The sequence below is a fragment of the Aptenodytes patagonicus genome, chromosome 2 (genome assembly GCF_965638725.1).
Source record: "Aptenodytes patagonicus chromosome 2, bAptPat1.pri.cur, whole genome shotgun sequence".
Taxonomy (NCBI): domain Eukaryota; kingdom Metazoa; phylum Chordata; class Aves; order Sphenisciformes; family Spheniscidae; genus Aptenodytes; species Aptenodytes patagonicus.
The window spans coordinates 143,851,222-143,876,548 of NC_134950.1; the positions used below are offsets into that span (position 1 = coordinate 143,851,222).

General features: G+C 41.6%; 1 protein-coding gene across 2 annotated transcripts in view; it reads left to right on the forward strand.

Annotated features, from left to right (window-relative positions):
• The first annotated feature begins 557 nt into the window (after window positions 1-557).
• SLC25A13 (solute carrier family 25 member 13) overlaps window positions 558-25,327 on the forward strand; it is a 106,033-nt gene continuing 81,263 nt past the window's right edge. Inside the window, exons 1-2 of one of the 2 annotated variants that reach the window (XM_076331463.1) lie at window positions 558-616; window positions 2,983-2,997. In XM_076331463.1, coding sequence (XP_076187578.1) covers window positions 605-616; window positions 2,983-2,997 — 27 coding nt within the window. In that variant the 5' untranslated portion in view covers window positions 558-604. The remainder of the gene's footprint in view (window positions 617-2,982; window positions 2,998-25,327) is intronic. The other variant, XM_076331464.1, reaches the window with a different exon arrangement.

The following is a 25,327-nucleotide window of genomic DNA, read 5'->3' on the forward strand; positions in this document are numbered from 1 at the left end:
TGCTGAGAGGCGCAACACCAGCATGGCTGCTGTGAAGGTGTTTGGCATCCTACCGCTGCTTGCCCCGGCGTCCTCCGAACACGCTGGGGGCATTTCCTCGGCTTAACAGCACGAGTCACTAATCGGCGGCGTGGTCACTCAGGGCTCTCTCCAGCGGCCGGAGGGGCTGCAGGGCCCCTCGGAGTCCGGAGTCCCTCTGAGGCAACTCGGAGGCTGCTAGGCCGTCAGCCGTAAACTGAGGCGAAAACCTGAGGTAAACCGGACCCCTCACAGGGGTGAGGCGGTGCCCGCCCCGAAACGCCCGCGGCCCGCCGGTGCCCGAGGCCGCATCTCCCGCCGCCTCGCCTCGCTCAGCGCACAGCGCGGACCCCGCAGGCGCCCGCGGGGCCGTGCCGGGCGATCACGCGGGCTGCAGCCGGGCCGGTCGGGGTGCAGCCAATGGGCTGGCGGCGCCGAGCGCCCCGTCCGTGCCTGGGAGAGCGGTGACGGCCGGCGCTGGCGGGCTGGTGCGCAGGCGGGGAAGCTGCCTGCCGCGGTCGGAAGGGAGGGAAGGGGAGGGGAGGAAAGGAAGGGACGGGAAGGGGGTGGCCGCGCCGGGCACAGCATGGCTGCCAAGGTAAGTCACCGCCGGCGGCGGGCGGGGAGGCGGCGCGGGCGGCGGCTGCGCGGGCGGCGGGCTCTCGGCGCGCGCCAGCACGGCCGTTGGCGGCGGGGAAGGGGCCGCGGCGGGAGGCGGGCGGCGGGCGGCTGCCGGGTTTGACCTCGGGCCTGTCCTTGGCGAAACTCGGCGGGTGGCGCCTCCTTCTCCTCCTCCTCATCGCGGCTCCGCGGCTCCTCGCCGCCGGCCCCGGGGGAGGAGGGGGGTGGGCTGCGGGGCCGCCGAGCGCCCGCGGCGGGGGCGGCCTCCCGGCCGGCGGGGTTCGGTACCGGCGGGTACAGAGGCGGCGCGGCGGGGATCCCCACCTGCCAGCCCCGGGGCCGGGGAGCGGGCCTGCTCTCTGCTTGTAATGCACCGTCTGCGTGACACTGCGCGGCCGCCTCCCGGTGCCGGGGAGGTGGGAGGTGGCTAGTCCCGCCGTGCCGGCGCCGCCGCGGCTCGGTGCGGCCCTCACCGGTGCGGCCGGCCCGCTGCCGCGGCCCGCGCACCGCCCCGCCGGGCACCCGCGCCCCGGCCCGGCCGCGGCTCTGCCGAGCGCTGTTAGGCCCAGCTGTGCCTCAGTAAGCACCCCGCCATACACACACAATATATAGATGCATAAAAATATACATACATACACTTATTTTTTGGACGAGAGAATGCGGTGGGTCCTTGGGACAGCAGCTGGGAGGTCAGGACCTTGTCGGGCTCGCCGTGCCCAGAGCGGGCACTGATGTTGGCCCTGCCCCACTTGCAGGCCTTAGCGTGATAGTCCCTTTTTGCTTTTTCTCCCATTTTCTCCATATACCCGTTTTTACCTTCTGTTTTCACTTTTGATTATTATTTCCAACCGGTTTCATGTCTCTCAGCTCTCCTGTCAGATTGATACCTGTCAGTTAGGCTTTTCTGCCATTTCAGAAGGATAAATGAATTGAAATACTTTCATCAATTGTTTAATAATACACTTCCATCCCAGAAAAAAAATTAGCCATTAGCTGGATCAAGGCCATATAAAAATAGGTATTCCACTCCTAATGGCAGATAAATTTATATGTAGTGTTGGTGTTTCAAAACTTACTACTTTTTCATTAAGGCTTTCATTTTCTTTTTTGAATACTGAGACTTATAAAAAAAATTGGGCCACATCCTGCTTTTTTTGAAGTCGGTGATGAAACTTGTATCGAAAAAACATTGGAAAACAAAACTTCTCCAAAGAATGCAAAGCAGCACATGTGGGCTCAGCCTGGCCAGAGTTGTACGCTCCTTTATTTCAATGCGTCCATGACAGAGCTGCTCCTGTCAACACCTTCCTCACTAGGAACTTAGGTTATCTGAAATGCATATTGTTTTAATGGATTGGGCAACATGTGATTCCTCTGCTGGGGTATATGAAACAGTCATCCCCAAATCTTATGTTTATTATTTATAAATCTTAGCTGTCCTGTCTAGCTTTTCTTTTTTGATTGCCCACTGGTTCGTACACGCAGTACATCAGTTACATCTTACCAAATTCTTGGTATTAAAAGACTTAAAAGTCTTCCATTCACTGAATTTATGAACCATCTACTTACCTTTCCTCTCCAAGCAGCAGTTCTTAATCCGCAATGCATTTGAATCCATACTACTCACATACACTTAAAAAATGTTGTGTATGTAGTTAGTGTTTGTCTAATCCGGTAGTATACAAGTGTGCTCCATGCTACACATTTGCATGGGGTCCTTTTTCTTTTGGCTTGGCTTGTTACACAGTTCAGATCACCAAATTCTTTACAAGCGTATGTTGAAAAGACTCAACACTTAAGGAGAAACTGAATTGAATGTAGTATGTTTCCGATTACATCAAGCTTGGCAGAGAGATACCTGATGAAAAGAACAATGGCTTGTCACTAGTGTCGTAAACATCCTTGGTGCATTACAAGACAGAGATAACAGCACTTTGTACTGCAGGGTTTACAGCCCTTACATAGCTTCTGCAGGTTTGAATGTGTTTTGGGACTTACATTTAAAAAAAAAAAAAAGTAGAGCTGGGAGCAGCTAGAATGGATTAATTATTAAGTTACGTTGTGAGACTTGAAGGGTTTTTATCTTCTTGAGGTGAAATAGTTACTGTTAAACACAGATGAATTTCTATTTTTATTGAAGTCAGTGGCAAAATGTAAGCATTTTGTACTCTTAACGGTAATGTCTGAGCTCAGGTTCTGCAATCACACATATGAATAACTTTGCCACGTAAAGAGAGCTTCTGGGCCTGAAGTTATTCACATGTGCTTGCAGGCACGGGCCTTGATTTGTGTTCTAACTTCCTCACTGATGCATCTCAGTAATGTTTGCCTTTTTCACCTCAGCCAAACAATGGACTGGTGAGTCGAATGATTTTTCTAAAATCCCTTCAGTACTTTTTCCTTGCCAGTATCCTGCATGACCGCTTCCTGTAATTTTTTAATTGCACCCTTTTAGGCATTTGAGGCTTTGGGATTGAATGCAATTGTTCTTCGCTTGCAAGATTTCAAATGTTGACATTTTAAGCAGACTGTAGGAATTCAGTCTGTCAAAAGGAAAACCCAAATGGGATACTGTTAAGGCTGCATAGTTAAGCACTCAGGTATCAAGAAATGGGCAAAGCTTTTATGCACAGAATCTTTAATGTCCATTACAGTGCCATTTAATTTTCTTCATTGTATGCTACTCAGTGTCTTACAATTTATACAATGTTTTAAACAATGTATATTGCACATCAGTGTCTTTTCTGAATCTTTGAAAACGTTTTCTGAAAGTGTTTTGTGAAAACTGCACTGTAAATTATATTTGCACCAATTGCCAGTTAAAACTGCAGGTGAGATGTTCCAGTAGATTTTTACCCCATTGGTAACTAAATTACCATCATAGGTACTGTCTTCTTTTTCTGAATTGCACAGAAGACAGGCTATGTGGAAAGTCTTTATGGTAACACATGTACAGGGCAATAATGATGTTTTACATAGTGTATCATGCTTTATTTCTTCATTTTGAGTGTTTAACAATGCAATCACAATGTTTTTTCTGCCCTTTAGCCAGCTACTTCTAAAGTTACATAGTCTAGCTAATGCCCCTTGCCATTCACCCGGTGTGTATTTTACAGCAAAATTAACTGTGCCTGTTGAGTGAATGTAAGCTACCCTTGGTCCAGATACTGCTACACAGTTCTGGGCATAGCTGTTGTATCGTGCATGTGCAAAGTGTGACTTGCTATCTTTTTAAAGTCCTACTGCTTGGTAAAATATAAACTTATTTTCAGTGGGAAGTTCTAAAGGTACTTCTCAATGAGACCTCTTTCCATAGCTGATTTTGCCTTTGCCACTGTGCTACTTTGTCCGTTCAACATAAGGTCAGAAACCGATATTTATAATGGGAGCTAGTATATGTAATATTTTTAAACTTTGTATTTCATAACCACTAAGCCACACTCAAAACAGTTAAAAATTGCATTAAAGAAAATTCCAAACTTGAATAATTTCAGTAGATAAATTAAAGCTTAGAAACTGTGTAAAAACTGTGGGCTTAGCATGGAAGCACTTGTACCCCATTAAACTTCATCTCTGCTATGGATAGCATGTGAATAAATTTTGATACTTGTATTGAACTGCACAGTACTGATATAGAAGATGATTTTTAAATACTGTGGTGTATCTCTCTTTTTCTAATGTAATTGTTTCTTTGTGCATGTGTGAACTTTTATCCATTGGGCATATGCATATCCATACTGGTTGTCTCCATTACCTAGAATGTATAAGTTATTTAAAAATTACTGTTATGAACAAAGTGAACACAAATATCACATGCTAAAAAAGCTAGTTGTAAAATGACTGTTTAAGTGAAGGCATGAACTTTACATCAGTACCTGGTGGGACTACTTGCATGCTTGATTTTAAGTGCATGCATAAGTCTTTTGAAGAACAAATGCCTGATTGTCAGAAGTATATCAATAAGGTAACACAAAGAGATTTGTTGCTGACTTTACTTACATGACAATATTTGGGATGTTTCTAATGCAAGGTAAAGAAAATTTGTTATGCAGTTTTGGTATATTTAACAATTTTTTATTCTCTTCCTGCTTGTGTTTTTCTGGAACTGTTTACTATGGAAGCTGCATCAGTGGAGTTACATGTTCTTTCTGGTTACTGCCGTAGTTACCTTTAAAATCCTAAACCTTGTCATATCAAAAATAGTTAGTCCCCGTCTCAGGCTCCTTGTACGTCTTGGTGTTAATATAGTCAGACATTTCCCACTGAACACCCCAGTCCTGCAAGATGCATCACCTTGACTGAATTAATTGGAGTTCTGTGAAGGATTGATGCCACTGGCCCTGGCTCTATGGGCCTTTTTGTGTGCAGAAATGATCCAATGCCTGCACTGGGCGATGTGAATTCATGAGGTCTGCATAAGCAATGGCTGAAATACAAACACCATGGCAGTGCAATTCTAAATGAACGTGATTCCAAACAATGCCAAAACTATTAGATGCTGGTGCCACCATGCCGCGTCGGTTATGTTGCTGTTGTGCATACCCAGCGTGTTCCTTTGTGCATCATCCAGCTCCATCGTGCCTCTTCGTTCAGCTCCTTCTCCTGTGCTCCTTTCCCCTGTGATAACAGTAGGGTGAGATGTGCCTGGGAACAACTGAATTCACTCTTCTTGCCCGTATTGATGCCATTCTTCCCTTCCTCCAGCAAAATGGTAGAGAAGAATTGCATTGCATTGCATGTGGATTCGATGGGCCCTCAGAAAGGAACAGGTGAGGGATCCTAGCATCACGATGGGCTACTGTGTCCGTGAAAGGAGTGGAGTCCCTTACGGACAGGCTCCAGCCACTCAGTGGGATCAAAATTGTGGGGGGAAAGTGGTTGGTGAGTAAGGAGAGAGGGATCTCTGTTTCCCTGAAGCATCACTGAGTTTGTGTACTGTAGACTTAATAGTGTCATGACCCTTAATGGCACCATGGTAATTTTTTTGGATGTGATAGCACCGTGTAAGATCCACGTAGAAAGTCCTATTGCTAGTCTGTACAGGTCCAGTGGTACTTGCTGATGTATAGTTACATTTTGGAACTGTGCATAAGTGTGTAAATTCTTAAATACCTTATGTATCATAAGACTCGTCTTTCCACTTTCCCCCTCAGAAAAAACGTGTATTTATGCCGCTTATGACTTATTACTGCATCTTGACTTCTTAAGAGATCAGAATTTGCCTGATAAAGGGACACTGAATTTGCATGAGTGCTGATAACTTCAAACCTTTTCTGAGTACAAAGTAGCATGCATGATGACTGCAACTGAAACAGAGGAGAAAGCAAATCATTTACTCCCCTTCCCTGTCCTCCCCGCCATTGTTTATGTGTTTAGTTTCCTTTGATTTCTTTTACTGCACAAGTCTTTGCTCATGACGTTTACCCTTAGGGGACTGCTTGAGTCCTAATCCCACAAGGTGCACAGTGCATTACGGGGCCCGCTGGCAAGAATAATCCCAGGGAAGCCACTCGTGGAGCAACTCTCTTGTGGAAAAAGTCCTTACAGCTCTCTTCTGCAGTGAACGCCAAGATACCCTGAAAAGGAGCTTTATTACACTGCGTTTTTTGTCTTAGTTGAGTTTATCTGTTTCTTTGTACTACTATTTCCCCCCACCTTTCTTTATCAGAGCAAGGTGGGGGTGAGAGGAGGTGGTGAAAGAGGTTGATTTATGTCTTTAATATGTTAGAGAGATACTGATGGGATCGCATGTTGCAACTGCCAGTGGTTTTAAAAAGTTTTTGAAACTTGCTCTTTTCCATTATGGTGTCCCTGTAAGAGGAATTGCAGGGTGACCTCGCTTCATGTACAGCTCCGGGAGAGTGTGACTGGACCCAACAGTTACATGTACTCATGTGTGTCTCCGTCTGTTGTGATGCCCATGGAAAAGTATTTTAAGTTATCTGGATCTTACCGCATCGGGAGATGAATTCCTCTTTCTATGCAGCTTTGTGTCCCAGGAGGTTAGAGAAGCTCTTCCAAGTGTGCTTCAAATGACATGTTAAAGGCACTCCTCCTAATCCTGTAATGTAGACAATCTTACAGCCCTGAATGATAACAGTGTGTCTTCTGAACAGCTTGTTTAGGCCAATATCTATTTTATTTATTATCTATGTTGTCCAAGGAGTATGACAAGGAGGTATGTGATACTGTATTTCCTGGAAGATGGCATGAATGTGCTGCTTAATTTTAGCTTCCTTTTTGCTTTTGATCTGTGGAGTTGCTGCTGCTTTGGCTATAGAATGGCTTGACCGTACTGAATAGAGCCTGTATGTTCGTATGGCGCCAAACCTAACTTGCATAAGGCCTCTGAGCAGTACTGTGACTTAATCGTGCTGTTTTGCTTCAGCTACGACACAATCTTCAGAAACAGAGCAGCTGATGTTTTATGGTGCTAGGTAACTATGGCTAGTACAGCATAAGGTTGCGTATTTTCTGGTGCATTCTCTTTCTGGAAAGTATCTGTATCTCCGTCATTTGCAGGGAGATAAAGAGGTCCTTATAAAAATACTCTATCTTCGATTGCTTTGGAATAAAGCAATTTCAACGGAAGCTTTGTTAAAACACTTAAAGGAACACTGCAAATGCATTTTTCATAACATTTTAAAATAATTTCATGCTATTTACAATACCTTAGAAACGTGCAATTGCAATTATATTCCTTACCAAAAATGTTACTTGGCCTGCACAAACCCCAGTGTGTTAAAGGATGAAATTGCTCATAAGGAGTGGGTTGTCAGCATTTTTCTTTTTCTCTAAAGATGGAAAAAAAGAAACATTTGAGAGAGAGCAGAGAAGTGCACATGTGTGCACCAAACTATGTACATTTAGAGAAGAAACAGAAGAAATAGAGCTTGTCACAAGCCTGATCAAATTCCCCTTGTTGGATACTTTTGAGGTGCTTAACCTCAGCTGCTGGATTCATATGCTTCTGATGTCTGGCATGCCTAGGCAGCCTGCAAGAACTGTTTCTATGTTCACCAGTAAGCTCACTCTTGGGGTTTCCTTGAAGATCTGCCTTACTCACTGGCTTACTCTTGGCCATGTGAAAACTAGAGCCTGGCATTTAGGCTAAGAAGACTTTTTGGTGTTCTCTAGATCAACATCTCCATGCGTAAATTTTATCCACTTGGCTTAGGTTTCCTAATTCTACTTCCAATCTGAGGTGTCCAGGAACAGGTATCGCAACAGCCAGCATGCTGACTAGGGAGTATCTAAGTCAGCCAGTGGGAAATAAAAAGATGGGGATCTCCCAGGAGGATCTTCAAACAGCAAGGCTTGCATCTCTATTTCAGGCAGGGGCGCTGGGGGGACAGGGGAGTTGACCAGAACCCGATGCAGTTGCTAGCAATTAGGGCACCCAGCTGGGAGGGGGGAATTTGGATTCTCTGTTGCCAGCGGAATTTGTGCATTATGCATGAATGATAACCACCTGCCACAGTTTTGGAGGGTTGCTGTGCTTCATGCTTAATACAGTTCTGCCAATGCACATTAGACGTGTTGCATGCATGGTTGCTGGGCTGGAGTGGGGAGGCCTGGTCGGTGTGTCTGAAATGTCTGTACGTGCTCAGCCAGGGCTGCGGCGGTGCTGGATGTGCACCTTGGTGGAACTTCTGGAATCCAAAAAATCTTAAATCGCATGTGCCTTTTTGCTCATAGATGGATTGTTTTTTGCATCATGCTGTGACTGAGGCAGTGGAGCGTGCTAATGGATCTGACCCTCAGAGGCCGAGCAAAGTGGAGTTTGCAAACAGACAAACACATGTTTTATTTGTAGGGACTTAGATTGGCAGACTTAGGCCCAGCCAAACCTTTTTAAAATAATTTTAAATTCTTCTTACTATCATCACTACTTCCATAGTTTTAGGAGGTTATTGGTTCTTTTTTTGAGTCCTAGACTAGGCTGGATCAGGCCTCAGGGACTGGTTCTTTGCCTTTTTTGCCTTCATGATACTGGACTGATTGTCTTCCTGCTCTGATGCCAGGGCTGAACTCACATAGCTGTTCTGTTGGTTGGGTTGGCGTGGAGAGGTACCTGTTTGTTTCCGGAACCACTGGGTTGCTGTGTTTTTAATTCAGTGGTAACCCTGAAGCTGTGATTCAACTTGAGTATCACTAAACATTCAATAGCAATAGTAGGGTAATGTAATGGTGCCAGGGTGAATTAGAGTGGGTAACTGACTTGGCAAAATTAGCCCAGCTTTTTTTTTAATATAAATTGTTTTTGTTTGCTTTAAGTGAGACTAGTTCCCTAATATGGTTCACAGCAAAGCGGCATAAAGAGTTATGTGGATGGCATGCTCTAATGTAACACTGAGCATAGAAATACCTTAAGCTGGAAACCTGTGAAGGGTTGTCTTGTATTACGACCACAGGACTATTTACTGCCTTGCATTTATAGATATTTTTGCGTTTTCCACTGCTCAGCAGAGAAATGAGAAGGAATTGTTTTTTACCAAAATGAGGTCTATGGTGTTTTCTGTGGACCAGGTGGTTCGTTCGCTGACAAGCCTTCATGCTTGGCTCATGATGGGATAACCACAGAGGTGCTAGGGCTTTTTCCCTAAACATAAGAGGTGCGGTGCAAGAATGTAGCCTTGGGGATGTAACCCCATTTTGCATAGGCAAAATTGTGAGATTGTCATAGAACTATTTGGTCAACTAATGTACCCACTAGTTATTTAAATGCCAGTGAGCAACAGTCAGTTTAAATGTTCAGAAGAGGAAAAGTAAAAAATGGAACTGAAACACTGTCCTGGTTTTGTCTGGGATAGAGTTAATTTTCTTCCTAGTATTATAGAATCATAGAATCATAGAATAGTTTGGGTTGGAAGGGACCTCTAAAGGTCATCTAGTCCAACCCCCCTGCCATGGGCAGGGACATCCTCAACTAGATCAGGTTGCTCAGAGCCCCGTCCAACCTGACCTGGAATGTTTCCAGGGATGGGGCATCCACCACCTCTCTGGGCAACCTGTGCCAGTGTTTCACCACCCTCAGCGTAAAACATTTCTTCCTTCTACCTAGTCTAAATCTACCCCCCTTTAGATTAAAGCCATTCCCCCTTGTCCTCTCACAACAGGCCCTGCTAAAAAGTCTGCCGCCATCTTTTTTATAAGCCTCCTTTAGTAGCTGGTACAGTGCTGTGGTTTGGATTTAGTATGAGAACAATGTTGATAACACACCGATGTTTTAGTTGTTGCTAAGTAGTGCTTACACTAATCAAGGACTTCTTCAGCCTCTTATGCCCTGCCAGTGAGAAGCTGGGAGGGGGCACAGCCAGGACAGCTGACCCAAACTGGCCAAAGGGATATTCCATACCATGTGGCGTCATGCTCAGTACATACACTGGGGAAAGCTGGCCGGGGGGGTGGTGCTGCTCGGGGACTGGCTGGGCATCGGTCGGCAGGTGGTGAGCAATTGCATTGTGCATCACTTGCTTTGTATATTCTATCATTATTATTATTATTATTATTATTATTATTATTATTATTATTATATTTCAATTATTAATCTTTTTATCTCAGCCCACAAGTTTTCTCACTTTTACTCTTCCATTTCTGTCCCCCATCCCACTGGGACGGGGGGAGAGTGAGCAAGCGGCTGTGTGGTGCTCAGTTGCTGGCTGAGGTTAAACCATGACAAATACCAAGAAAACTTTGTCACCATGTTTCTCTTAAATATTTATACTAAACTCTTTGGAAGTCTTTTGTCCCATTTTCTATATATAGCCCAGTAACTGGACTGATAGTAGCATTTTTAAAAGGAAAACTGTGATGTGAATTTTCTATGGAAGCAGAAATAAAAAATCAGACTGCCCTTGCAAATGGTTTAGTGTTGTGTTGTTTTTGTTTTTTAAAAGATGTGTCTCTGATTGGCTTATTTATGTATTCAAATGTGAACTGACCTTGCTGTAGAAGGAATAACTGCCTTCTGTTTTAGGCAAGTTTATGGTTGTATTTGCCTTGATTAGCCTAGCTGGTCCCTACACGTTTTTCTAACAGTGCTGGTCAATTCTAGCTCAACACACAGAGAAGATGACTGCAGTCTTAGCTTGTAGGAGTCAGGCAGCTGGTGAAATTCTAACTCCCTGAGGCTTTTTTCTCCCTTTAGAAGTCTGGGAGAGTAAAGGGGAGTGACCTTAGTGGTGAAGATGATGGAACCTTGCATGCGATGCAGTGATCCTTATGGTTTTTTTCTTAGCTTGGTAGTTTTTGAATTATTGGTACACATAAGAATTGTTAAGCACTATAGCATTTTATGAATTATCCATATTAAAATGTACGAAGGTCAAGATGAAAAGCCTAGCTACAAAGAGGTTTCATGCATTTGTGTTTTAGGTTACTGTTGCCTTTATGACTATGACCTCCACATCACCTCAGACTTGCTCCCTACCAGCCAGCCCATGTTAGCATAAATAATGTTGGTACTGTGCTCATCTCTTCAGCAGGAGACCCAATCTCAAAGGCTTTGGACCAGACCTGAAGGGAGGTTTATATCCCTCTGGGAACAGGCACCTGGGACCTTTTATGGGAGGAGTCATTGTGGGTTTTTTTTAACCCAGATATCATATTTGGAAAACTTATCCAATCTGAGTTTGTTGTAATAAATAATACCACTGCAACTTGTGATTGCTTTAGTTATTCTGAAATATGTTTCCATTCTTTACTCTCCACATCTCCTGTCTGTGGGATAGACAGTGTTTTCATACCCACAGCAGCCTTTCTTATGCCTGACAGTTTGTGTTCCTTCTCAAGCACCATCGCTTGAGTTTACTGAATTTAGATGTAGGCTTTCTGGAGGGTCTGGGGCATACCATCAGTTAAGAGCTTCATTTGGTTTTAGGTGGGGCATAGTTACACCACAGTGTTTGCTGTGGAAGCTGAGAAGGTGAGACAGTTTTGGTTCTTACCCAAGCTCTCAGTCAACTAGTGTCCCAATAGCCTCTTGTTTTCAGTAGATGTTGCAGATTTTCATATGAGCCTGTCTTGTCTCCTTAGTCTTTCCACATTTTTGGCATTATTACTGTTAATATTTTAGGTGACTGTGATTGCAATGAATAGGACAGATAACTGCTTTTGAAACTGTTAATTCTTGCTCCACAAATTGTCCTTAGGACAGGTGAAGACTCCCCAGCCATATTAGTGCTGTTTGAATTATTGCTACTTCTCTTTGATTAAAAATAGGTGCAAATAGTGAAAAAAGATGTTGACACTGCATCTTATTGCATACTGCTAGATTAATTAAATTGGATGTAATGTGGAGAGAAATGCAGAGATGTGTCTTTATTAAGACATGTAGGATCACCTTTTTTTGTGAAGTGCAGTGCTTCATGGAAAGCAGATAAAGAATGTACTGCTCCAGCGCCTCTCTCAGGTATCTGGGACAGGAATGTCTGACAGCAAAACAGACTGATCAGGGAGGCAGATGGTTAATGATATATTGTAAATGGAAGAAGAGTCTTTTGGAAACTGACCTTTTAAAGCACATTAAATGCTTTTTGACCAGCATATCTTATTTTCTAAAAGCTGCCAGAATACAGAATTAAATTGACCTGCTAAGGTCTAAGTTTTGGTAAGCCAGCAATGATAATCCTAGAGTTGTAGTTACCTGTAGAACTATCGTTAGGTTATATTGAGATTAGCCACAAATTATATAGCTGGAACTTGATTATGTCTTCTGTTCAAAACAGAAATATTGAGAAAATAGTTTTACTTGAAGGGTATTAGCATGTAATCTTTAATTTTCTTGCAATCTTCAGGTCCCACTGTAAATCAATCCCATGTGAAGATAATATACCCTTAAAGTCTACTTTTTAAAAAAATTCTCATCAGTGTAAAAATTTCAAGGCTTTTAAAGGTTATTTTTGCAATTACGGGGACCTAGCAGAAGAATAATAAATATGCTTTTTCCAACTATGATTTTTATGACCTTGATGATTAGGGCAATTGAAGAATTGCAAAAAGCAACCTTAATTCCAAAGCTAGAATACGGAAGAAGGTGTTGTGTAGCTAGATGACCATAGTTATTAGCCAACCTTATAAATAGATAGAAGCTGACTTTTTTTTCCCTCCTCCTTAGATGCCTTTACGTAATTAGTGTTCTGGAGTATTAAAGCCTTGGCTGTTGAGCTAAACAGCTGTTGAGCAAATTTAAAACATAACTTTTCTGAGCAGTTGTGGAACTGCTCAGGGAGGGAAGCATATGGGATCAAAGTCTGAATATTTCTGCTATAGTTGAACAAATTTTTCTTAAACTGAAAACTTTGGGAAAAGGACAAGAACAGTGATTTGATATATTTCAACTCCATTTGTTATTTCCCCAATAGAGATTATTTTTTCTTTCTCTCCATTTGTGACACTGTAATCTTGTTGGTACTTCCTTCATAATTGAAATTGATTTACTGGAATTCAGATTGTTGTATAAAATGCCATTGACCACAGATTTTTCCAGTTTCATGCACAATTTTGTATTTATTTCATATTTCAGTTTCTGTAGGTGAACACTACCTGATCTTTATTCACTGAAGTTTTAAAAATGTTCTTTCCTGGAGCCGAGCTTCATTTCTATCTGAGAGGATAAGTTTAAACTTAGCAGGAAAGGGAAGGTTCAAAGAAGGTTCCTTGGCAGGTTGGAGTCTTTTTTTAGTGCCGGCTTTGCAAGGAGATGAGGAGAGAACAACAACTAGCACTCTCTGTTCTTTGTTTTTCTTTCTGATGTTGTGTACTGGAAAAAATGTCTGTACATTTCAGAATATGGAGTCATAGAAGGGCACACATTTTTCTACCTTCTTCCTGATAGTGTTTGCGTACTGCCTAAAAGTGCACTTAGTCTACAGGGGAGGATGCTTTCACAAGGATGATCCCGAGCCAAATGCCAATCATCCAGCCAGTAGGAGGAAGAAATTCTAATTGTCTTCATATTTAAGTTGCTGTTGCTTATCCCAACTTCCCTAAACTCTGTCAGCCAATAGAACCATCACTTATTTGGGGTTTTGGGTTTTTCCCTCAGTCAACGGATATTTAATTCTGGGAAGTTAGCAAATGTGCCCACTTATCTAAGCAAAGCAGTGAATTAGAATAGTTTTTTAAGGAATAAATTAGAGCAAATTATTTAGTGTTGGAGTAGCTTGAGCGGCATCTGACTACATCTTTCATCAAAGACTGATAGTTGTTAATCAAAATGCAGGTAACATCTCCAAAACATAAAAGGCCGTCAGCAGGATCATGACACAAAGATTCTACGCCTGTGCACACAACTCTGGTTTGGAGGTCTGTGTTCAAACGTGTACACACATGGTTTCCTACACTGAGAAATGAGATCTCCTGCCTTAATGCTTCTTCCTACTTTTGCGTGTTTGTGGTGTTGCTTTGCATTTTTTCTGCAGTTCTTTTATGCCAGCTGCCCACTACAGCTTCTTAGTCGAGTCTCTGGTCTAGTGTGTGATGTTACGGTGCGGGAGAGAGACTAGGATGTTGTCCTGTATCAGTAGCAGGGTGGGAGGCTCCCTACTTAAAGGACTTAATTGAAAGGTGTGTTCTGCAGTAACAGTCGAGCATTATCATCTATCCTTTGTTACGTGAATTTCCTGTCACATCCATCCATTGCATGACCTGATACATATAGGTCTGATTTTAGGATAGAAGAAAAGAGGTCTGAAAATTAGTATTACTGAACAAACAGCAGGCTGTTTGTTATTATTGTCATCTTTCTGTGCCTTGGAAATGCAACCTATTTCCACTCTTCCCTGGATCCTCGGCTACTAAAACCTCTTGGTCACGTATTTTATTATTGTAGGTCTTTATCATGTTTGACAACTACTGTTTGATGGAACATCACTGATTTAACAGATCTTTGGCAGAAGAAACCTGTAAGTGAGGCACTGAGTATGAAAAGCCATTAGAAAAAATGCGATATGTAAAAATACTGTGTCTGGCTGATTCCTGCTCTCAGCCCATTGTGCAGTCTGAATCTGACTAGAGAAATCTTCACGTGTTTAGGGGAAGAAATTTTTGAATAATTTCACATTTCCATTAAAATAGTTTTTGTCACTGACATCAAGTCAGCCTTCCTCCTTCCTGTCACTTCACCTGTCTAATGCTGCTTGCCATTGTGTGTCAGTCTAACTGGAAACTGCTTTGTAAAGATCATGAATTAGTCCCATGTTGATGCTGTTCAAAAGGAAGAAAAACATGGCAACAACAAACTTTCTACAATTGCTTTTACTCTGTTCACATGCCCAAATCAGTTACTTGGTCTGCATCTTTTCTTTCAAGGCTGACTGGTGTGAAGCAATGGGTTCAGTCTTTTCTGCATTGTGAACATTGTACTAGAAAAGTTTTGGGCTTCTCTTTTCTTCTCACAGTAAAGAAAAATGGTAGTGACTGTAAGCCTCTTGCAATTTGCTTTTGGTGTTCCATTACATGTAACCGGTAGGTTCAGTATCTCAGTTATGAGAATAGCCCAAACCAGAATACTTAAGTGTGTAAACATTCAACCCAAATACTGTATAATTAAAATAGCACTTAATAGTTCCTTATTCTGTGTGCCATTGACATGTTAAGGATAGTAAACCAGCTTTTTCCCTTTTTCTTGTGGATAGGTGGGGCGGGAAGGAGGGAAAAGAGGGCACTGAACTTTTGAAAATCATGGAAGGAGCTTAGCAAGGTATGCAGAAGAAGACTGTCAAATATACTATTTTCCTTCAGTGTTTTTAGAAAGTTTTATACAGAATATGTGTCTACAATTCTTTTGTGGCTTTGAAAGCCTGGGGGTACTTTGTGTTGTGTGTGACCCACAGTTCGATTAAACAAAGGGATATATAATGAAAACTAGTGTGAGGTCTCCTGGCTTTTCTGTTCACTGTTTGAAGACTTCCTGGGCTGGCACAGGTTGTGAAGGCTGTGAGGAGTAACCACTGAGTGATCACCCAGCGTTTTCATGAGGCAAAGCATTAATTTTTTGCATTTCAAAGGGCTTGGTCAACTGGTCAGAAAGAAGTTTTTGGAATTCTACTACGTTTTTGACAGTTGATGGCAAAAAGGGAACTACATTGCCATCTGATACCAGTAGCATACCATGGGGCGGCAAACGTACTGTTCTGAATTTATTTGGTGATGTCAGGGTGCTGACATCAACCCAAGTGTCCAGGGAATGAAATGGAAGAACTCCTGGTTAACAAAACATTGAAAGAATAGTGCTAGAATTTCTCTAGCATCTTAAACTCTGCTCCGTGTTTGGTTAATCCGGCATTTTTAGATTTTAGTTTAGCTGCAGTGCCCTCAAAGAAAATGGAAATCCTTTTCTTGGCAAATAAAAATGTTTTAATTCTGTTTTCCTCTCTGCTGAACATGCCTGCCTGAAAGTAATTTTAGGATTTTTTTTTTTAATTCCTATCTTTAAATCAGAATGCTCAGTTTGACATCATCATAATTTCTACTGCAACTAAATGATCTCATAAAAATATTCTGGGGGCTATGCAGCAGAAGTAAATTTAATGTTTTAATGAAACAGTTATTGCTTTATGCAAATATATGTAACAAAATAGGCTCACAGATAAGAAGCCAAAATCATTCAAGCTAAAATCAGAATAGTTTCTAATTAAAATGCTGGAAATGTTTCCGCAGTTTCTTAAGGAGATGAGAAGTTTTTAATTATTGTTGTCAGGTATCTTAAAACTTTTGCAAATTATGGAGAGTTTCTGTGAACTCTTTTGCATAGTATTACAGTCACTGCCTTATATAAACGATTTAGGTCTTCATTGGATTATTTGATACTCCTGCATGAAACTGCAAATTATTTCCAAGTACCCTCTTTGATAGCTTCAACTTTCTGTTCAGGTCCTTAGCAAGAATGAAGGTCACACGCCCACAGTGGCCTGTGGCAACTGTGTAATCTGCTAATATTTAAGCACCAAGCATTTGTTTATTGTTAATACTGAAGGTAAGAATTGTGAAAGAAAATGTTAATCTGCCTTTACTTTGTAATTGCCCTGTCTTCAGGGAGATGATCTAATAATTTAAAACTGAAACCCATACGATGGGAGTTGGACAAACGGTGATACCGTTGCTTGCAGGCAAAAGAGAGCATGTTTGCAAACTCGTATTTTGGCATATGTATTTTGAGATGACAGGTAAAAATCTTTAAGGGAGAGAGAGATACTTTGTTATTTGAAAGTCCAGATTTTCCATAGTCAGAGGTTGACTAGCATGTTTATCTGGGAAATGTTGACAGTTACTGTGACTCTTTCAGCTGTCACAGAGCGTGGGCATGCTCCCCATAGCCCAGTACTCCACTGTGCTGACTGCTGTACAGCCAAAAAAGAAAAGAAAAAAAGAACCTATGCTTTTTTTTCTTATTGTTTCAAGTAGCACAATGTTATTATTTGCCCAAGTATGTATTGGGATGCTGCTGTTATTTTTGTTAGCTATAAGGAAAGGTTCCTGACCGCAGGACTTAACCTTTTCTTTGAGTCCCATCATTTATAGCCTTTAATAAGTTTGCTTCATGTGTGTGATGCTGTTTCCATTGTGCAGTTGTCTTTTGTTCTTTTTAAGGTTGTAGAATTGGATCCATGCACACATAGGATTCATGCCCACTCCCACACCCTTCCCAGTTCTTTGAGCTGCTGAGGTGTAGCGTTTTGAATAGAGTTGAATAGATGGATTTGATTATAAATAGGCTCTTGAAAAGTGAACTTCTGTGTTCAAAGAAGAAAACACAATACCGAAACAAAATACATTTACCTGTCAGTTATTCCTACATAATTCCTGTCACGCAATTATTAGTCAAGACATGTAATGTATAGGAACTTTTCTCCAGCGTATTTCTTTCACTTGCTCCTTCACAAGCATGAAGTCACAAATAACAACAGTTACTCTAGCAACAACTTGAGACAGACCTTTCCACAAGTTTATAGGCACTGATTGCACATCCCTTTTTTTTTTCCTTATCACAGAATTAGTAGTTATCTAAGACCAGATCATTCTGTTACGATACCCCTGTATGGCACTGCTCCAGGCTTGCTTTCTTCAAAGGGCAGCAGGTTTTTGTTTATTGCTGCAAACGACCGTGCTCACTCACTGGGACCTTGTGTCGCAGTATAACTTCCATTGCATTGACATCCGGGAGAGAAAATCACAGAGAAACCTTTTGTAACACTGTTCAGGGTGTCTATTCCTGCCATTGTTTGCTGTTTTGGTTCTGTAATTTATGAAGGTATCAGATAAAGTGTGGGACACTTCTTTTTACATTGCTGTGTGCACTGCATAGTGTCAGGCGCAGTGCAGGACTCTCAAGAAGTTCCCTGGTGGTACAGCATCATATCTATTGTTTTTAATCTTTTGCTTTTGACTCGTCTTGGTAGAAGCACCTGATCTTTTAGGGTGTAAAAGCTGCTTTGTGCCATGCCAGGGGCAGAGTGAGCATTTGGGTGGTGGGGGCTGGAGCTAGGAGCCAGGTGAAACCAGGAGTGATTGTCTCTGTTGAGCTGTGAGCTGTTGGGAACCTTGAACACCATGAGCATGGGGACCTTGGAGAGGCTTGTTAGTAGTTTGTATGTTGCATTCAGTGATGGCTCTCCCAGAGCTCACTGGTGCTCTGCATAGCTGTGAGACAATGCTTCCTGAAGGTGCCACCTTGTGAGAACCATGGTGTTAAATGACCTTCTGTCTTAATTGTGGCTTACCCATTGCTTAATCCTGGTCCAAATACATATTTTATGCTAATAACATTGGGTGCCAGATAAAATTCATGCTGCCCTAATAGTCTGCCACTTCTCCCTGACAATTTTTGAGTGATAACAGGCATCTAATCTTCTGCTTCCTCCAGGAATTACTTTTGATCTTGCTGTTACACTGGAGAATTTTCTTATCCTTTGCTTCTTTGGGTGAGATGACTGTTTTCCTGCCAGATGTAAGCCTGAAGTTTAGCTCTAGAAGATGAATTGCTAGCAGTGGGATGACTGCGTTTGGAAGATGAACATGAGGCAGTTGATGTCTTGAGCTTATTATGGTCAATGCACTGGTTGTACAGTAGCACTGTTGTAACAGAACAAGCCCTGGGAGAATCAAAAGGGAAAGTCTATAAACTGGGCTGAGGTAGCCACCAAATACATTTTAGCAGGTTGACATTCATAATGCTTAGATACGCCTCCATTTCCAAAAGGTGTAAGGAAGCAAAAGGGAGAGCAAAGTATCTGTTATATTAGCATCTATCATCCCATCCATCTGCGGTGAGCAGGAGGGGGGTATTTTTGAAAAATACCCATGAGTTGATGGAAATGTCATTTGACCATTCTCATTAGTAGCTCACTTGGAAAGAAACTTTTTTACTGAAGAACCCCTAATATATCTTATGTATAATTATTGCATTTCTTCAAGTGAGTGGTGAGCTCTAGTTTGCTGGGATACATTGGGATATGTTAATATTACATAATGGCCATAGCAAAGTAGCTTGCTTGTGTATCTGAATCACAGTCCTGAAGATCATCTGAGTAAAAATGTGTTGTAGAGGAGCTATGAGACAATAGGGAATATTACTTTGAGGAAGAAGATGGACTGATGCAAAGTACTGTAGCACTTTATGATAGATAGGTAGAGAAAGTGATTGGAGAGCTGAGCTTTTTCTGACAGCAACATGAAAAGTGAAAGAGAAATTTCTGTTTTTCACAGAGTGAAACAATTTTGCTGAGCAATGATAATGCCTAGCTATTTTTACCTTAGTATCAGGATAGTTTTATGGTCCTTCTGTTTTCCAGGTCTTTAAGTAGGAAAATTGTAGAAGTACACAGTCTAAAAGTCTTTTTACATAGCATTAATTAGCTATTCTTGGAAATTCTTGTAGCAGTTTTCCTTAAGATATATACTACTCCCACCTTTGTTTCCGTACCTACTTGGAAGCATGGGACAAACTGGACAAGCATTTTCCTGTGTGTATGTAATTGATAACTGTGTGTTGGTCCCCAATCAGTTTGTGTGCAAAAATACTGTGGTTTATTGGGAATCTCCTTGTGTGAGAACCATATTATGAACAAGCCAGCTGCATTTGCTTTGGGACTTTGAAAGTAGGATCAAAGCTAGCAGGTAATTGCCCAATAAAGTAGGTCTGTTAGCTTTGATGCACTTGGGGGAAGTGAGGCTTCCACTTATCATAGTGCAGAAGCCGGACTGGGAATTGCCCAGAGATTTATAATTGTGACAGAGTGAAGATGGATGCAAATAGTTTTGCTTGAGATTTGCTGTCTCTTAGCTAGCAAATTTTATTCTGCTTTACCATTGTGTGGGGTAGACTCAGCACAACTCTCTAGTTTCAGTAGTGTTTATTCTGTAGCTCTGCATACTGAATCAGCCTGTAGGATCCAAGAAGACTTTATTGATTAGTGTTAATAACTTTTCTTTTTCTTAGCTTAGCTAGGTGTTATTAGACAAAGGAATGCAGTAACTGCTACTTAGTGTAGGGTTACACTTTTGCAAAATGTAATTGTAACATTTGACTCTGAGGATGAGAACTGTTTTTAGAAAATAAATGTGTTTGTCTCAAGGCTGACTGTGTTCTGACTGATCAGACTGAATGTCATAGAAGTACCTGCTTAGTAGTTATCAGCTTCTCTTACAGTGCTTCTTACCCTAAGCCTTTGGGTAGGTATGCCAAATGCCATCTGATTATATTTTCCTAGGAGAAATACTTTGCTTACCATTAGGGAGGTCTGGCAAGAAGGTCTTTTTGGTCTGCATGTTGTGCCAGCTCTCCTTGCAGTTGTCTGGTTCCCTGCTTGGTGTGCTGGTCCACATCTTGCTTGCAAACTTCCCCGTGATGCTGAGTTCTGCGTAGATTGCTTTCCATTTCAGGTCACAGTTGAGTTCTTTTACTTGGATTCTGTCGTACAAAAGGAACAACTGTGCTTTTGCTGAGGTGAGAATATGCTGAAGCATGTTGGGCTAACAAGAAGTGGTTATTGGGGCAGCTGAAACAGGAGACACTGCTCTGGACAGATGTTGATGCAGAACACTTGTAACTTACGATGCTGTGTGTGGTGAGGAAGAGTGACCAAGGCAAGTTGCTAGGTTAGAAGAATGATTGTGTATGTTTGTGGTAGTATTAGTGTAAATATGGAAGAAGGTGATTCTCATCAATGTAAGCGAGTTAGTTGCATTAAAATACAAACTGGAGTGTTGTTTTAGCATAATACACAGCATTAAAAGGTTTCTGGTCTGAATTCAAACTTGGCCAGTAACTGCACTTCAACTGGTTTCTGATACTGCAGTCACTCATTTAAACAAGAATGTAAGGTCAAACCCTGGCTTGATCTCCTTTGGAGTCGCACATTTTGAGTGTATATGTATACTTTTAGCCAGAAGGAAACATTATGATGATCTAATCCGACCTCTTACATAAACTGGGCCACATGTGTTTGAGTCTTACAGGTGGACTCAATAACTTGTGATGAAACTGAAGAATACCTCTAGAAGACATGAGGTTTCAATCTTGATTTGAGGTCTTTCAGTGGTGCCAAATACGTTGCATTCTTTAGTCTTGTTTAAGAATGGAAGAACTTTAAAAAAAAAATCTTAATTTCAACATGAAGCTACTAGAGCTTGTGATCACTTGTTAGGCCTTTCATCAAACATCTTCTCTTGTACATGCCTGTAGATGGTGTTCTCTAGAATTAAACAGACTGAGCTCACCAGTGCCCGGCAGTGAGGCAGCCCTGCCACAGCTCCGGTTCGCTGCTTGGAGAAGGGCTGCTCTCCAGCGTCTTACCTGCTCTGTGTCTGGAGTTTTTAAAGATAATGAGGTAGAGGGGGACATCTTTACCTCCGTCAACTTTCTCCTTCACACTTGAGCTGTATTCAGGTTAAACTGTGAGGAAGAAACAGTATTAGAGATGTTTATCTCTTTATCTTTGGTTAGAACTTGCTGTTGTCCCAATAAACTTTCTGGCATATTGTAGCAATACCCAAGTGTTCCTGGTTCCCCATCACCTTTCTACTGTATCCAAGCAGTGGCTACTAGAGTGATCTTTACCACAAAGGTGACAAGGTCAGACTTACGTTAATGCTATATTGGCATTAATTCTGATTTTCCTACTGCCCTTTTTCCCTCTTGCCCACCCATGTTGTTGTTCTTTACTGGGTGGAGCACACTCACTACTTTATTAGTCCTTTTGTATCTTTTGATATCACATACCATCTGACAACTTGTTCCTTCTGCCTTGTGCATGACAAATATATTAATAGAGTTGATTAGAAATGTAGTATAGTTTTCTTTGATTCCCAGTAGATTCTGTTTTCTTGTGTTGCTGTACAGAAATATTTTTCTGGGAAGACTGTTTGCATTTGTTGTTGAGGGTGGAAGTGAGACTGAAAATGCGTGTCAGTGTAAATCGAGCATAAGTCAACAAGGAGAAAAGAGCCCTGCTGGAGAAAATGGGCTGAAATTAAGATCAAGGTGCAAGGGAGTCTAAAGATAGGAACAGCTCCAGTGTGCAAATCAACCCGTGTGTGTTACTGGCCCTCACTTACAGAGCTTTCCCTTTCTCTGTGCACTCTCTGTCTCCCTTTGCTGAACGTCATTGATAGTGGAAGGGATTCGGCATTTTTAAATTCGGTTCTTATATTGCCTGAGATGTACGGTGCTGGCTGGTTCTTCATATACAGTATAGTGCACATATACACGTGTTGGCTAAAACTTTCAAGTACCTACTTTAGGAATGCAAATCCCTGCTGACATTTTCTGTATGTTATCCCAGTCTTTTCTGCAGCATGTCCTGACTTTGTTATAATCCTGCACTTCAGTTTCTGTACTCCATTTTGTCTCCTGTTTTTTTTTAAAATAGATGTTGTTTGTTGGAGAGCTTTCTTCACTGAACCTTACTTAATAAAAGTTACTGGTTTTTTTAAAGTGTTAGTGTCTGTTACAAAGCATCTCTTTGTAGAGAGCAGTAGCAAACATTATTTCCCTCAGATCTGCTTTATCAAATGCCTCCTCACACAATTAGAGAGATGTCATGCCTACCAGCTCATAGATGGTTTTATCTCAGGCTGATTTTTGTCTTTATGGAGAGAGGAGAAAGTGGAAGGGAGAAGTCTTTCCAGTAACAAAACACATCACCTAAGCCCAGTTATATGAAAGTCAGTAAATGTCACCTGAGTTGACTGAAGGAGAAGCAGCTTGTGTCTGTGGGTCACTTTTCATCAGGCATGCTACCTGTTGGCTTGCAGTCTTGGCATCAGATTACTTAGCCCACCTTCAACTGCTAACATAACTGGGAACAATTTTCAGAATGATATTGAAAGTGATATTTTGACCTTTTCCAGAAGGGGAATCTGCTAGGTACGCCTGTCATCAGGATCAGTTCTCGTGTCTGTGTGTGCAGCTTCAGCTTCACCCACAGCTGGGGATGGATGAAAGGCTGAATTAAATACTTCTCCTCTTAGCACTGGTATGGCTGCATTACCATTGGTCCTCCTGAAGCTGTAACGTAACGTCATAGAGGCTCTTTTCCTTGCTTGGGATGAAAAAGACCTCTCAGAATGGAGATTGGTGGGTGACACATGAACAAACCCATGACGCAGTGCTAACCATCCCTTTCCTCTCCTGTTTCCTGGGAAATGGAAGGGTGTCGAAGTAGACTGCAGGAAATAGGGGGAAGATGTGGTCTGCAGCTTCTGCTTGGGCTGCTGGTCTGCAATGCTGACCTGGCCAGCTTTAGCCTGTCTTTCAGTGTACGGTTTGAAAGAAACTTGCTGTAAAAAAAACCCAACCAAATCCCCCCATAATCAAAAAGGGGCTGAAAAATGGCAGCTGGGCTGTGAGCATGTTTTGTCTTCCGAGTTTCCCGAGATGGTTAATGTGAGTGAAACCAAAGGAAAATGAGTGGAGGTTCAGCCATCGGCATGTACCCTGTTCCTTTGTTCTTTTCATCCCTGGTTTCTTTAGGCTTAGATTTCTGGGAAAGCATAAAATTTAAACTTTAAGGCAGATTAAGTGTGATACCGATTATGTATTTAATGGATACAGATGTTTGAAGTGTCTTTTGTTTGCCTGTATAGTGGCAAGATTCTGCATTGCAGCAGTATAGAAATGTTGGGGTTTTCTTCTTTCCACAAAGTTCCCAATTGCTCTAGAATACCAGATTTTTACAAATGGGGTTAAATCTCTGCTTACTAAACAGTGATTACATTTAGGACAGCTTGTACTTTAGAAAATACACATTTTAGATTCCCAGCTTCACGATTACACTTTGATTTTTTACAACTGCCTCCACACGGATTTCTGTGCAAACACGGAATTGGGACTCCAGCTGTGAACTCTGTCAGTTGAGACCTAGCATAACTTCAGGTGTGGTTTTTGCCTTTTAAAAAAACTTCTAAAATTTTATGAGAAACCTTATTCATACACTTTTCTTAAAATACTCTGGGGTTTTTTGTGGTTTTTTTTTTTTTTTGTCTTTTTTTGTTTGTTTTTAGATGACCCCTTTTGGGTGAGGAAAAACTTACTAAAGATTCTTCATTAAATGTATGTGTGAGGGTATAATATTGTTGAACAGACTTACACAAACTCCTACCATTTTCGGCAGTAGTCTAGTGTGCTACTAGAAATGCACTTGCAGTCACATTCGCCTTTACAGTCTGCCATTGCTCTGGCGAGTCAACAAAGTGTGGAGTCATGTTTTATTGATAACGTTTCTGATGTTTAATTCTTCGGTGAGGGTAAGATTTTACGTCTTGCCCTTTGGCTGTTCATTCCCCATTACAGAAACGTTTTCACAAGTTTTTTGAAAATCCAGGTTTGCTTGCAAAGTAATACTTTTTTAAATAGAAAGAGATTGATGTGCTGAATTGACTTATCAGATGATGGTTATTATGTTGGCAAGCAAGATTTTATCAAAGTATCCTGGAGAAAGAAAGGGAAACTCTATAGAAGGCACAGACTGAGGGGATGAATCCACTTTCTGCCAAAAGCAGCAAATGGATGGCACAGTATGTCAACAAGGAAAATACTGATGGGCTTACTCCATAGTGGATATAGAATATTTTTTAATTCAGTGTTTTTTTTGGGGAAAAAAAGCTAATTACTTTGGGTTTGTGGTGATAAATGTAACCTAGATTTTAGTTGGAACTGGCTAGTTGTGTGATCTGCAGAAAAATCTAGATACTGTGCTTTCTGAATTTACCTCATCAAAAAGGTCTACGCTGTAAGTTTAAATAGTTTAAAATGTTGAAAGTAGGCGGTAGGAGTACCAGTAAACCAAATAATTACATTGGAATTCAGTCTTTTAGGGAGTTTCTTTCTTGGACAAGTTTGTAAGTCTGAGCATTTTATTCTTGCTATCTATCAGTTGGGGGCTGCATACGGTACTCTGAAATCCTTAGATGAAAGATGCTGGAAGTATAAAAATCTATATGGTAAAGATGGTATAATGCCGAATCCCAGCAGAGAGGTATGTTGAAAAGATTTGATACTTGAATATCTTTATGACTTGTTAATGTGTGCTTGTTTAAGAATTGCAGGGTTGCATAAGGGAAGCAGTTACAACAAAAATGATGACTAACTTAGTGTAAATGTGAACTGAGTAAAATAAGCATGGCCAGCTAAAGCAGTACCTAATTTATCTAAGGTGAACATTTACTTTCATCACTTGTTCTGTTG